This window comes from Herpailurus yagouaroundi, unplaced genomic scaffold (genome assembly GCF_014898765.1).
Source record: "Herpailurus yagouaroundi ecotype Mexico unplaced genomic scaffold, PumYag 67700, whole genome shotgun sequence".
Taxonomy (NCBI): domain Eukaryota; kingdom Metazoa; phylum Chordata; class Mammalia; order Carnivora; family Felidae; genus Herpailurus; species Herpailurus yagouaroundi.
The window spans coordinates 6,505,536-6,520,093 of NW_024420499.1; the positions used below are offsets into that span (position 1 = coordinate 6,505,536).

Below are 14,558 nucleotides of genomic sequence, written 5' to 3' on the forward strand. Positions count from 1 at the left end.
AGCAGTAGTTGGTTACTCCACATTCCCTCCTACTCCCAAAACTTGATGGCTTCTCGTCAAAGACTTGGGGAAGCCAACATCGATCCAGAGGCAATCAGCTCACACCAGCTCAGTATTGGAGCAAAGGTTGTGCAGAATATCCATGATGGGTAATTTATTATGTTGGAGAAAAAATGCCACATGTATTCCTTGTCTAATGGAATAGATACGCTGCAGCAAGAATTGCTGGCAAGTGAAATTCTGGCAAATCCTCTTTCACTTTGATTTTTATTATAAAACCATGGCTATGTTTTACTGGAAAAACTAAAAGAAAAAATTTGGCTTTGGGCTGTAATTAAACCACATATTTTAAAATAAACCACATTTTTAAAACTACAATAATAAGGTGATAGTGCAGGTCCAATCATTTTTAAACTGTAATTAGAATCCTGTGCAAGACAGTCAATCTGCCCCCACCTTTATCAGCTTTAAATTCTCATATCATTCAAATTTTTTTCCTACTGAAACCTCCTCCTCATGGCTTTTATTATTTCATAGCTTACTGCCTTATAAACCTAGCAAATGGGAAGGGGGGTTGAAAATTGGAAGTTTGGTTATTAGAGTATATTTCCCCCAAAGCAGAGCTTTGTCAGTAGAATGAACTCTCAGCCCCTTTCACATACATTGTCTTAACTGATGCCCAAGGCAACCAAGGAAACAGGTGAGGCATGTAATATCCCCATTTTGCTCATGAGAAAACTAAGGTATAGAGGTGAATTGGCTTTCTCAAGATCATGCAGTTAGAAAGTTAGAACAGGGAATAGAACCCAAATCTTAAGGTTCTGCTGTAACCAGGCAATGGCAATATCAATCCAAGTTTACCAGAAGGCTTTCTTTTATTTCTTATTTTTTTATTTTTATTTTTTGAGGGAGGCCAGCAAAGGGAGACAGAGAGAGAGAATCTTAAGCAGACTTCTCCACACCCAGTGCAGAGCCTGATGCAGGGCTCAACTCAGGGCTCGATGTGGGGTTTGACATGGGGCTTGATCTCACAACCATGAGATCATGATCTGAGCTGAAATCAAGAGTCAGATGCTTATCTGACTGAGCTACCCAGGCACCCCTACCAGAAGGCTTTTTTAACAGGCCTGTGCCATCAAATCATACACAAGTTGTCTTCTAAATTCTAAGAAGGAAACCAATATTATGGCAAATTCAGTATTTCAGTTTTTCCAACTCTTATATCAGTTTTAGATTAAATTCATCCCGGGGCGCCTGGGTGGCTCAGTTGGTTAAGCAGCCGACTTTGGCTCAGGTCATGATCTCGCGGTCCGTGAGTTCAAGCCCAGCTTCGGGCTCTGTGCTGACCGCTCAGAGCCTGGAGCCTGTTTCAGATTCTGTGTCTCCCTCTCTCTCTCTGACCCTCCCCTGTTCATGCTCTGTCTCTCTCTGTCTCAAAAATAAATAAACGTTAAAAAAAATTAAAAAAAATCATCCCAAGTAGAGCTGTATTTATTTTCTCATGCAGTCCAGAAACTCAGTTTATGCTTTGTAGTACAGCGGGGCTCTTTGTATAGATTGCATGCCCATTCAAAGGGGTGTGGTGGCTCATTCAACTATCTGTAATGGTTACAGAAGTGGTTTTTCTGTTTTTTATTTTTATGGTCAATGGTCATATTTATAGTGTTATTTGATTTTTGGTTCTTATACTTCCCAATTACAATATTGACACAAAAGGAAAGTTTGGTCTGGTTTTGGATGTAGTTTTATGAATATGTTGTAGACAACAGGGAGACCTGAAAATTCTTCATCATCTTATTTGCTTCTATATAGCAGACACCTCTGCTTCATCCAATTTTAACAATTATTGGTGTTCCCCAGGGGCAAGGGAAAATATGTTTAAAAACAAAATTCTCCAATTTCTGCTCAGCACAATGATCATCAAATTAGTATACTGTTCCTGTAATCTGTTTTCTGTCCTTAATATGCTAGCATTAGGGACTCATAGCACATCAGAATTTGTCTACAAGAGCCTAGAAAACTGTCCATTGCCCACAGACCAATTAAAGAAGCCATTTTAACTGTAGAAATGGGAGAAGGAGAAGGAAGAGGAGAAGGAAGAGGGGGAGGAAGAGGGAGGAAATTCAACAAAAAGAAATCTCCCATCTTTTTAAGTTCTGGGGAGTATCATTCCTTCAAATGCCTGTTATGACTTAATTTATTAATTCCACTAAATGAATTTCTATTAAATATTACTTGTTCCAGTGAAAAGATTGGGTAAATTGAGATCAGTTGATCTTCTGTTAATGAAAATGGCAATATTTCCTGCCCAGAGTAGCTCTTACTGTCCCTTTTCAAGTGGGTTTGGGTTTCTACCTTCAGAGCATTATTCAACGCAGAGAGGTAATGTAGCTTGGTGGAAGAAACAGACTTTTGTATCACCAAAATTAGCCTCATTAATTGCTTGATGTATGACCTCAGGCCAGTTTCTTACCCTCTATGAATTTGGATTTCAGTGTCCTCATCTGTAAAATTAGTCTAATACACACTTATTAGGGCTGTTAGAGGATTTAACGAGATGGATTCAAGGAGATGGTACTTAGTAAGTGCTTGGTAGTAAGAAGGTCATTATTGTCTTTTAGAAGAGAAATGTGAATGAACAGGCAGAAAGGAGGGATACAGATTGTTGACTAGCAAGAGTTAACTTTATCACTCTGGGAGGTGTCTTGCTGAAAATTTCAACATGCTGACAATAGCCAATGGAATAGGTGTGTGTGTCTTTGCAAACAAAACATGTAGGTGCATGTCTTCATGCCTCGGCTGGCTGCTGCAAACACTGATTATAGCTTAAGAACCAGAAAATAAATGTGTTTTCATTTCGGTGTTGAGGGCAAGCTTCTGATACTGCTTCTTAGCTGTGGCAGACACTAACAATTTGGGGGGTTCACACTTTACTAGACACCAATCACCTTTTACGTACGTATGTATGTATGTATGTATGTAGGTGGGTAAGGTCACTGCCCTTGCTGGAAAATTGTAGATGATGCTATTGTTATCAAACTGAGCCAGGGTTTTCTGGGCCACAAAATGGGTCTGTATATCTGGATGATATGAGTCTTTGTCATACACTAGACTTATTCTTCACCTACTGGTATTCTTTCTGCCTTATTTACTTCTATGGACAATGTTAGCCCATTAGTGCTATGACTAAGAGAGTGGAGTGTGAGGCTCTATGGATGGCTGTCTCCATATATTGTAACAGAAGGAGCACAGAGTTGATTGGGAGGCCCTGACACCAGCTCTGCCATTCACCAACTATATGACACGGGCAAGCCCCATCGGCTAACTGCTTTGCAGCTTGGTGTCCTCAGCCTACCACGCAGATGTGTTGTGATCCTCCAAAGGAAGGGCAAAAGAAAAAGTATTCTGAAGTGTCTTAAATATTCTGCACTTGGGGGTGTTATCATTAATTTCCTTCTTACCACATATTTCATGGCTAAGAGAGAGACCCCAGCTACTTAGGCCAGAGCCTGATAAGTTCTTGCATTTCCTCTACCCAGCCCCATTACTAAAATGGGAATTCCAGTTGGATGGTAAGGGCAAAGTGTAGAATTCAAGCTGCCTAGTCCTTAGGCTAGAGGTCAGGGGGTCAGCAATCTCTGCTTCATTTTCCCCAAAGGCCACACAGGGGTTTTTCAGGATAGCAACAAAGTCTTTTTAATCTAATTTTTCCCCTAGCTAATGAGAATTTGGACGTGGCCTTCTTGAAGATTCCCAAGTGCACATTTAACTCTGCATTTTCTTGCACTCCACAATTACACCTTTTTCTCCAGAATTATATTTTGAGTGCCTACCACATACCAGACACAGCATCTCTGGAGATACTGTGGTAAAAGTGTCAACTGAACTCCCTACCCTCTCAGACGTATGGTCTAGTGAGAACAGCAGGTGCAGAATATCCCCTTAAATGGTCCCAGGTATCTTAATCCCCACTTCTCCAAAGGTGGACTCCTCAACTTCCATCCACGACTCTTCTTCCCCTAGGTTTCCTCAGGTCAGTGAAGAGATCCACTCAGTTGCCCAAGCAAGAAACCTGGGAGTCATCCTTCATAACCCTCTCTGTCTTACCCACAAATTTGATTCTAGCACTAAGTTTTATTCTTTTTACCCTCTAAACTCTCTCTCAAATCTATCTTCTCCCTGTCTTTTCCTGCCATGAACGTAGTCCAAGTCACCGTTATTTCTCTCCTGGAGGTCACAACCTCCTCACTGGGTTCTGTGTCTCTGGCCTTGATGCCTTATCCCCTCCCTTCCTATATGTGCAGAGTTGATATTGCATGGATTTTGACAAGTTCTTTTCCCTTTCTGGGCTTCAGCTTCTCTGCCCTGAACTGGATGATTTCCTAAGTCTTATACAGCTCTCTTTTATGTGGCTCTGTGATCAGATGGTTCTTGATTGTACTCTGGTACAGCTATCTAGGCTTCCAATGAAGGTATTGCTGTACCTGGCCACTGGCTTCTCAGTGTGTATATTCATTCATTCATTTCTCCATTCATTCAGCATTTACTGAGGTCCCATTGTGTACTAGGCACTGTACTTAGTACAAGTGATTCAGTGAGGAAAAAGACACAGGACTTGCCCCCAAGGAGCTCAATCTGTTGGGGGTATAGGCACAAACAGGCAACCTAGCCCATACTGTGGGGTGGGGGCAATCATGGAAGGCTCCCTGGAGGAGCTGATAACTTTATTGGAGTTTGAATGATAAATAGGAGCTAACCAGGAGAGCAGAGATATGTACAAAGGCCCTGGGGCAGGATGCTAAGAGAAAGTAAAGCAAGATTGGAGGTTGGCAAACCAACTAGGAAGCTGTGGCAACACTGTAGGGGAGACATGAGGAAGACCTGAAAGAAGACCATCAAGATAGAGAGAAATGGGCAGGTTTGAGTTGTATTTTGGAGGTGGAATTGACAGTCCTTGCCGGTGGATTGGATGTGGAAGATGAGGGAAAGAGAGAAGTCATGGGGAATCCTTGGGCCTCTGGTTTAGTCAACTTTGTGGATAGACTGTCATTTTCTGAGTTAGTTCCATTAACTCAAGAGGAAGGAGCTGGTTTGGGGAATGGGTTTAAGGAGAAGATGATGAGTTCAGCTTTGGTCATGTTGAGTTTGTGATGGAATATTCAAGTGGAGAGGCCTGGTAAGCCATTAGCTATAAGAACCTGGCACACTGAGAAGAGAAATTGGGGCTGGAGGTTCAGACTAGGGAGTCATTAGCATGTAGAGGAAATTCTTTTAAGAGAACGAGCCCAAGAGAGCAAGGGCACCAACACTGAGTAAGGGGGGAAATGCTCTCCACAGATGTGGGACACTGGCATACATGCTCGTTCATTCCTGGGCACACATCTCTGCCCCAAAGAGAGTTTCTCCATGATATGTGTGCATCACCCACTTAAACTTAAGAGAAGGAACATTAGGTACCCAATCATAACTTCTCCATTTTACCATGAATGATACCTAAAGAGGAAAGAGAACTTATACTTTCATGCCAGTTGTTTTCATTAACTCATTTAAATGCTTACAATAATTTACACCAGAGCTATTATTCCTCAGAGCCCTAGAGTCACTTGCCCAAGGTCACATAGCTATTAAATGGCAGTAATGAGATTTGACTCCAGATCTTTCTGATTCCAGATCCAGCACCATGATACCAGGTAACAGCACCGAACAACCTCTGCTGTATAGCTGGATCCTTAGGAAAGCCTGGGCACACCCCCCTCTTCCCTTCTGCTTCACAGATATCATTTGCATCCCCTAGCTTAATGCTTTGCTCTCCATTAAAATACAAATCCCCTTAGGGAGAAGTAAAGCTCTAAGTTGTTGTCAAGTCATTTATGCCTCAGTGGGAATGAGTTTCAGATTCTTCAGTAGGCATAAATTTTAATTTTATGGGAGAAGGACACTGGAAACTTCAGGGAGGGATAAGAAGAGAGAAAGGGCCTAGTAATAAAAAGTCAGCTCTCTCTGTTTCACAATCCTACCTAGTCTGAGGCATGTGCTTTTAAGATTTGTAGATACTATTTCTGTATATGTGTACTAAATAGTCTCCCTTTATCCATGGTTTCACTTTCCACAGTCAACCATGGTCCAAAAGCAGATGATCTCCTGACCATAGGTCAGAAGGTCAATAGTAGCCTAACCCTACATCACAGTGAGTACGTCATTGACCTCACTTCATCTCATCATGTAGGCATTTTATCATCTCACGTCATCACAAGAAGGGTGAGTACAGAACAGTAAAGATATCTTGAGAGAAACCACATTCACATACCTTTTCTTACAGTATATTGCTATACTTGTTCTATTTTATTATTATTGTAAATATTTTACTGTGCCTAGTTTACAAATTAAACTTTATCCTAGGTATGTATTTATAGGAAAAAAGATAGTATATATATGGGATTTGGTACTACCTGCAATTTCAGGAATCCATATATATCTTGGAATATATATCCGTAAATAAGAAGGGACTACTGTCCTTTATATGCAGACCCATTGCTGAGTCTGTCACCCTGGTTATCTGGGGTTGGGGATGTGGGTGTGGTGTGATCTAAGGTGACCTTTAGCTGCATACTAACCCCAACATACTGTCGTCAGCAGGAGGCAGCCAGCCTGGGCTTCAGTCAGGAACTGCAGTTCCTGGCCTCAGGCATTCTCTTGAGTCCCAGTTCATTCTCTTGAGAATTAGACCCTGCTGTGCATATTTAAAATCCCGAGCAGATGGAGGCAGGAGAGCTTGTTGGAAAGACTTGGAGGAGTCCCTTCTGCCCTGTCTCGGTCTGTTTGCCAAAATAAATGACATGTATCAGGGCAGGGCATTGGTCCAAGCCCATTGAAATTCTGCTAGCAGTCCAAACAGTGATGGTGTTTCAGATTGGTTCTGTGAAATGATCAAAGTTAGGAAGAGAGAAATGATGTGTGAGCATCTGGTTGCTGCAGCCTACTGATGGGGACAGTCCCAGGGGCGGGCCTGGGTAAGGGGGGGGCAGCCTCAAGGACCCCCTAGGACATCTGCCACTGGCAAACAGGGAAAGAGCCACACACTGGCAGCAGGCAGTCTGGTTTGAGTCCCATGCTGTTTTCCTCACCAGCTATGTGACGTGAACAAGTCCTTCCCCTTCTCCAGGCCTGCCCCCCACCCCTTATATAAAATAGAACCTAGATGAAATGGTCTCCAAGGACCCTTTCTGCTCGAACATTCTGTGACTTCTCTGACACTGGTTTGATTTTATTTGTAGTGAGAGAGGCCCACCCACCTACCTGCTTATCTGTAGCTACAATGTTCTCACACTGACCTCTGCTGGCCATTTTGAAAAGTGCCACCGATAGCTTCTTGGGAGGAAAAAAAAAAGCAGTTCATCATTATTGATTTAGTATTAAGCTTCAACAATATGCTGGGCACTGCGACAGAAACCCTGTGTACTGGAGACGAGCAAAAAAGAACACATAGCTGTAAGCACAGAATAAGCATATCTAGAGATGGCTGACAAAACAACGCACAAAAGAAACGTGTCTCCCCCCCCCACTTTTTTTTTTGGCCACCTTCATTTGTTCGTGGTGCTCTGTGCCACTGTACGAAAGGACCTCAGTGGGTAGGAAGATTCTTTGTCTCATATCCTATGACTGCAGGCTCCAGAAGGGCCTGGAAACCCACTGAGGAGGCAGTTCTGGGCCAGTAGTATCTCAAAGCCTTGAGACATCCCACAGGCCCTGCTTCTGGCCCCTTGATCATCAATCTGAGAGGTTTCTAGCTGGGGCCAGCCCAGACACTGTACCTCAGAGGTATACATTCCCCTGAGGGGTGCCATTTCAAAAACCGCTTTAAAAAAAGAATTCGAAATCAAAGAATCCATGAGTTCTTTTTTCTAAATATGAAATTTATTGTAAAATTGGTTTCCATACAACACCCAGTGCTCATCCCAACAGGTGCCCTCCTCAATGCCCATCGCCCACTTTCCCCTCCCTCCCACCCACTATCAACCTTAAGTTTATTCTCAGTTCTTAGGAGTCTCTTATGGTTTGCCTCCCTCCATGAGTTCTTTCAGAGAGTCACTTTAAGCTCTCCGGCTGGAACGGTAGAATTGGCTCTACAACTGTGGCAAATTCAGCATGGCCACCCAGCCAAGAGAAAGGAAGCGGGCCATGGAATCCTGCCTTTTATGGATGGAATCAGATTTCCTGTTAAGTCCAGACCTAGAATTGTCTCACTCCTAAGTCTCTTTAGTTACTCTTGCTGAGCATGTGCTCTACAAAGGCAAGAGACCAGAGCTGGAACGTGCCAGCCCATGGCATGTGCCCATGCCAGGCACTGCTCAGGCTCTAGTGATGTGAGCAAAATGGGAATTGGGCCACACCACAGTCTGCTTTCTCAGTTCAATGGTTTATGGTGCTCTCCACCTCCCATCCCTTGATGTGGAAAAGCTTTGGGCAGGGCTCAGATTTGGGTCAAGCATTCAGTGCCTTGACCACATCCTCTCTGCTAGTAATAACATGGCCTCAGCAAGTCCATCCTGCCCCTATCCTCCCACCAACTGGTCTCCTCCTCCCCCAACAGCTGGTTCTTATCTGTCTCCCTTGTTCCAGCCCCAGGCATGCTGCCCTGGCCTCATGCTGACACACACATGTTCTCCTGAATGCTCATTGATGAGTTTCAGCCCTGAAATGCTGCCTTCTTCCCATCCTCCCCTTCCCATCCCCAAACCTCGAGGGTTCCCTATTTGCTACTATATCAAGTCTTCAACTTCCTTCCTTGCTTTTCAGGCCCACCTCAATTGGGGCCCACTCAGCCTTTCCAGTGTGGGCCGTGACTCCCCCCAGACATGAACAGAATGTTAGCATTTCACAAACCCTCCACAGCCAACCCTTTCTTTGTGTTCCTGCACTACTTAGGCTCTGTTCTGGATTTGTGCTGTTTGCTCTGCTTTTGGGTACATTAGTCTTGAAAGCGAGGTCCACATTTTAGACTTCTTTGTTAATCCTCAACACCCCAGCACTATTTTTTAAAGTATTGTTCTTTTTATTTTTAGATATAGATAGATAGACATAGATATAGATAGATAGATAATTTATTTTTCTTTTTAGTTTCATATATACATACATAGTAAAAGTTTACAAGGGTAACAAATAAACAGAATCATTGTAAACAAAATTCCAACTACGGGAGGTAAGGGCCGAAAGAGTGAAAGTTCATGCCCTGCTCCATCATTCCCAGAAACAAGTTCCTTAAGCAGTCTAGAGCCCAGCACCCAGAAGAGGCTATATGTTGGGTGCTAGAGAAGGTCAAGTGGTGGGTGGTGCCCCCAGAAAATTGCATCTTTAGGAAAAGAGATGTACTTCTTTGTACTTCTTTGCAAGAGTCCTTGGTCTTTGTGGGCCTGATTGACACTGGAAATTTTACTCCAAAGGCCCCACACAGCTGGTGACCACTTGCATCTCCAGTACGTGACTGTAGCCACTCCAGAAAGCATCTGTCCTGTTTCCAGCCTTTTAAAAAGTAACCATTGAAGGTGAATATTAAAGGGCATGTTTAATGGGCTTTTCTGAGTTTTTCACAGGTCTGTAGGAAATTGCAGACAGTCAGTAAAAGGGCCAAGAGGTAGAGGTGGGAAGCGTTCATGAAAATAAGCTTTCTATCTGGTATGGTGTTGCGTTCTCTGAGAGGTAATGCATGTTACTAATGGTTTTCGTCTTTCTGCCGAGAAAATTCAGTCCCTACTGGGATTTGTTCTAAATGATAGACTAGCCCGCCTGTGCTGCACCCACTGGGGTTAATTCTCTGTCTTGGTCAGCTTTGAAATGTCAGCCTGAATTTTCAGACTTAATTGTTACAGACACTTTATAACTAAAGCATTCAAAATATTAAAGCTTCTCCCTCTTGCTATTATAATTAATACTTAATGGATATTTTCAGGCTTCTTGAATTTTACACATTCAACAGTCTACAGATAGTGGGTTGAAGGGAAGGAGATATATAGAAAGGGAACAAATAAATAATGTGTGTGTGTGTGTGTGTGTGTGTGTGTGTGTGTGTTTCCTGTAAGCATCTGTTTCCAGTTGCAGTGATGGGGTCCTGGGATCTGCCAATAAAGATGGGCTTTGACAGGTTGGTCAGCCCATGGGTTTCTGGGTTCTCCCCTCTCTGGACCCCCGAGGCAGTGTTCTTTAGACATTGCCATTTCTGGACTTCACTGCAAGTATGTGGTTGGCCACTTGAATGGGAGTTATAAAATGTCACGATGTTCTCCAGCATTCTGTTCTTTCACTATTTTGACAATCTGATGGATGCCCTGGCATTAACTAGGAAGAGGACAATATTATCCCGCCTGAATAACTAATCTCCTAAGAAGTACAAAGTTAAAGGATCTTGGTGCACGTGAATCTTATTAAATGTGCTTATAAAATATGTTCTATCCAAATAAGCTTAGCAGCCCCTAAAATAGCCTTTTCTGATCCGTGTCTGGAACTTTGGTATGCTTCACAGATCTCTAAGCCAAAATTGTTTAGTGAAGAGATGACAGTATTCTCTGTGTATGGGAAAATGAGAAGCGTTGATGTTAAGTACTCTATTGACTAAGTGCACTCCTTCTCTCCATCTTAGGGGCGACCAGGACCAATTGGAATTCAAGGTCCAACAGGTCCTCAAGGATTTGATGGCCCTAGTGGTTTATCAGGGTTGAAAGGAGAAAGGGGCTCCCCAGGTCCCCTGGGACCATATGGACCAAAAGGAGATAAGGTAAAAACACCAGAGTTTGATTTTTCTTTGACTGATGAACCATAGGTATGAAGGTGAAAAGTTCTAAATCTCAGTTCTGTTCGTTTATGGAAATAATACTAATCCTGAGTACCTTGGTGCCAGGCTGTGTGATATGCTGCTAATAGATCAACCTATTTCCAGAGAGACTCCTATGGCAAGCAAGCCATAAAGTGCATGTATTGGCTACTTGCTAGACACGTGAGCTTGCTGGGGTGGGAATTCATGTGGGTTTGGAGTGGGCATGGGTCAGAAGTTCAATCAGATGGGCAATAGAGGTCAGGAATCCAAGCAAGGAGACTGGGAAGCAAGATGTCGGAATGCTTGGAAGCAATCTGGGCTACAAATGTAGGGAAAGAGATGCAAGAAAGGAGATTGATCATATTGTGGTAGCTGGCTGAGTTTAGCAACTTAGTTTATGTTCCCTTCAGATTTTAATCACCTCCTCTTTGCCCCATTGGTAAGGGAGGGATTCCCAGCCTAGGGTTCTGAGGATGGCAGAAGACATGACACCTGATACTGGACAGAAAACATTGACAGCAGGTTTATTACTCACATATGCTCACAGCGCAGGGTGAAAGGACACCACACACCATACAGGGCCACACGGGGGAGGCAGACTTTGTAGTGGCAAAAGGGTGAGGTGCCCCTTGGCTCCTGAGGGAGGCTTGTTTGAATAATACAGTGGGTCATCAAGGAACTGAAACCAGACTCAGGGATAAGCAGGAACTGTACCTGCTCTGTTTGACAAGGAGGGCCATTTGCCTAGGAGACCTCATCTAGGGGAGCAGAGTGATGGGGAACTTGTGGTTAGGCCTTTTGAGGCCCTCCACCCCAGTTTTCCCAGTTTCAAAGCAACATGTCATACTGAGCCATCATTTTAGGTTTTGCACCACATTGCTTAAGATAAAAACTGGTCTCAGAATACAGACATGTTTAAGACCTTAGGTAGAGGCAAGGTGACACAATGTGGAGAGTGAGGTATAAAACACTTCTAAAAACTTAGGTCACGAGGGGCGCCTGGGTGGCTTGGTCGGTTAAGCGTCCGACTTCGGCTCAGGTCATGATCTCACGGTCCGTGAGTTTGAGCCCCGCATTGAGCTCTGTGCTGACAGCTCAGAGCCTGGAGCCTGTTTCAGATTCTGTGTCTCCCTCTCTCTCTGACCCTCCCCCGTTCATGCTCTGTCTCTCTCTGTCTCAAAAATAAATAAACGTTTAAAAAAATTTTTTTAAAAACTTAGGTCACGAATCACATGAACAAACGCACCAAATCTAATGGACATCAGTTGGATTGTCTCTTACATTCCTCTTCCTACTCCTTTTATTCTAGGGTCCCATGGGAGTTCCTGGCTTTCTTGGCATCAATGGGATTCCGGTGAGTGTGTCCACAGAGGTATTTTTTTTTTATTACCACTTCTAGGTTGTGCTTCAGAGGTCAAATGTCTTAGCCTTAGCAACATCCTGTGGCATGCAAGCATTCTCTGGGTCAAGTGTTGAGATGCACGTGATAAGGTTTGAAGAGAGGTGGTCACACACACTTTCCCTGGGATTTAGTTACAGGTAGCACTAAATCAGATGGTTGGAACAGGTGCAGGCATAAGAAACCATCAATACCTTAGCCAAAATGGGTTAGGTTTCATGAGCTGAGGGGAGTTTTAATTAGGGATGAGGGACTGGTTCTGAAGTGCGGAGACAGTGCCGCATTCAGAGCACATACGTACTCATTATAAGAAAATTATGAAGACATGTGATATTACATAGAAAAATACTTAGAGATATCTTGATACATTTCGTTCCAGTAATTTGTTCTCTTCCACCTTACCTCATTGCAGAGTGAATTTCCCTTTAGTTTTTACAAAGCGACCATTCCAAAGATCACTTGCAGGCAGCCCCTTCCCTTTATCCCGAAACCTGGTTTTGCTGGAGATGAGTGAGGAATCTGGAGCTCACAGATGTCTCCTTTTCTTATTACATCCAGTCCAACCCCTTAGATTCTCGATTTTCATGCTGTATCCCTACTTATCTCACCACTGGAGAATCCATGATAAATAACATTTCGCCAGCCTTGAAAATACAGTATTTGCAACTTGGCTTCTATCAATTTTTAGTTATGTCTTTTGGCACATCTCTATATACTACATCTTTAGCCTGATCTGTGTTTTTCTATAGCAGAGCTCTTCAATCTTGTTTAAGAGAAGACCCAAATGTTGTGTGGAAGCTCAGAGTACAGATCAGGAAGAAATAGAGCTTCTTCATTTCAGGGACATGTTAGAGCCTGCTTTTATCCTTTCAGCCTTGAAGGGGTTCTTCTGAGCCATATCTAAGCACAGTTTGGCAAATCCTAGACTTAACAGCTTTTTGTGTGATACTGCATAACCATCTAGTATCAAGGAAGGGGTCTTAAATCTCTTTGTGACAATCTCTAGGTATTTCTTGGGTGCCGGCTAGGTGCTATGACTCTACTATGGGGATACAGAAAAAACTGATGGATCTACACTCAAAGACATTATCATTTGACCCATTTTCTTCCAAGATCTAGCATACATTTGGAGTTGGAGGACAGAAGTCTTGCTTCCTTGTATTTGTTCTATGTATCAACAAATAAGCCATCAGAATTTTGCATTTTATTCAACTGCAGACTCTGAAAAATGCCCAGAAATGGGCCAGCGGGCAAATAAGAGGATGGGGTTGGCTGTCCTTTTATAACATCCTCTGGCATTTTATCCTGACTGTGTTCCCATCTGCGCTTTATCCAGAGCCTCCACTCAGACTGTGTATCTTCTGGGAGCCACTAGGTGAGGAAAACTAGAAAGCTGGAGATCACCTCTTGCATTCCTCCTGCGGAGCTGGCTTCCACTGGAGATGAGTGGGGGATTTGAAGCTTGCAGCAGTACTATGCCTTTCCTCCTTTAGTCTCTTTCTAATGGGGGGCTGGAAGGAAGTGAATCCTGTGACACAAAGGCTGATTCCAATTCTGGACTAGAACATGCCCTAGGGTCCAGCTGGACACTTCTGCCTCCAACTTGTGGCCAAGAGAGCCATCGACTTTGCAGGGATTGATCATTTCTCGTTGGGGCTTCATTGCTTGGGAGAATGAGTTACAGGTGTCCAGATTCCTCCAAATTAATGTGCCACTCCCAATAGAGGACCCCACTCACTCGGCCCTTCCCTTGACCAAAGGCTCTATGTGTTTTCTTTTGACTGATTGCATTACTTTCAGGCTCCAAGCCTCTCTCCATGAAATGATTTTTTCCTTGTTCCTTCCCTCTCTTCCATCTATTCGAGATGTATTTACTGAGCATCTTCTGTCCACTGCCTACCTCTCCCTTCCATCTCTAGTGTCTTAGGAGTCCTTGGTGTCTATTCTATACACCCTAGCTCCTTATTACATATGGCCCACAGTATTTATTATTTGTCTTGTGTAATGGTCTTATCTAGCTTTCTTGAAAGCACAGAATAGGTCTTCTGCTCCACTCAGAAGCCTCAGAGACCCCAGGGCTGAATTCACCATGTACTAAGAACACTAGGAACACCAGAGGGGTGGTTGGGTGGCTCAGTCAGTTAAGTGTCTGGCTGACAGCTCAGAGCCTGGAGCCTGCTTTGGATTCGTGTCTCGGTCTCTCTTTCTGCTCCTCCCCTGCTCTCTCTCTCTCTCTCTGTCTCTCTCTCTCTCTCAAAAATAAATAAACATTAAAAACATTTAAAAAAAGAAATACTTGGGGGACTGATTCCAACTTCTAGTGCCTACAAAAGCAACAGTTCTCAGACTGGC

At 43.4% G+C, this 14,558-nt stretch overlaps 1 protein-coding gene across 4 annotated transcripts in view; it reads left to right on the forward strand.

The window, feature by feature from the left end:
* COL4A6 (collagen type IV alpha 6 chain) overlaps window positions 1-14,558 on the forward strand; it is a 314,655-nt gene that overhangs the window by 229,341 nt on the left and 70,756 nt on the right. For all 4 annotated transcript variants that reach the window (XM_040468485.1, XM_040468487.1, XM_040468486.1 and 1 more), the window contains exons 4-5: window positions 10,634-10,768; window positions 12,117-12,161. In XM_040468485.1, the coding sequence (XP_040324419.1) occupies window positions 10,634-10,768; window positions 12,117-12,161 (180 nt within the window). The remainder of the gene's footprint in view (window positions 1-10,633; window positions 10,769-12,116; window positions 12,162-14,558) is intronic.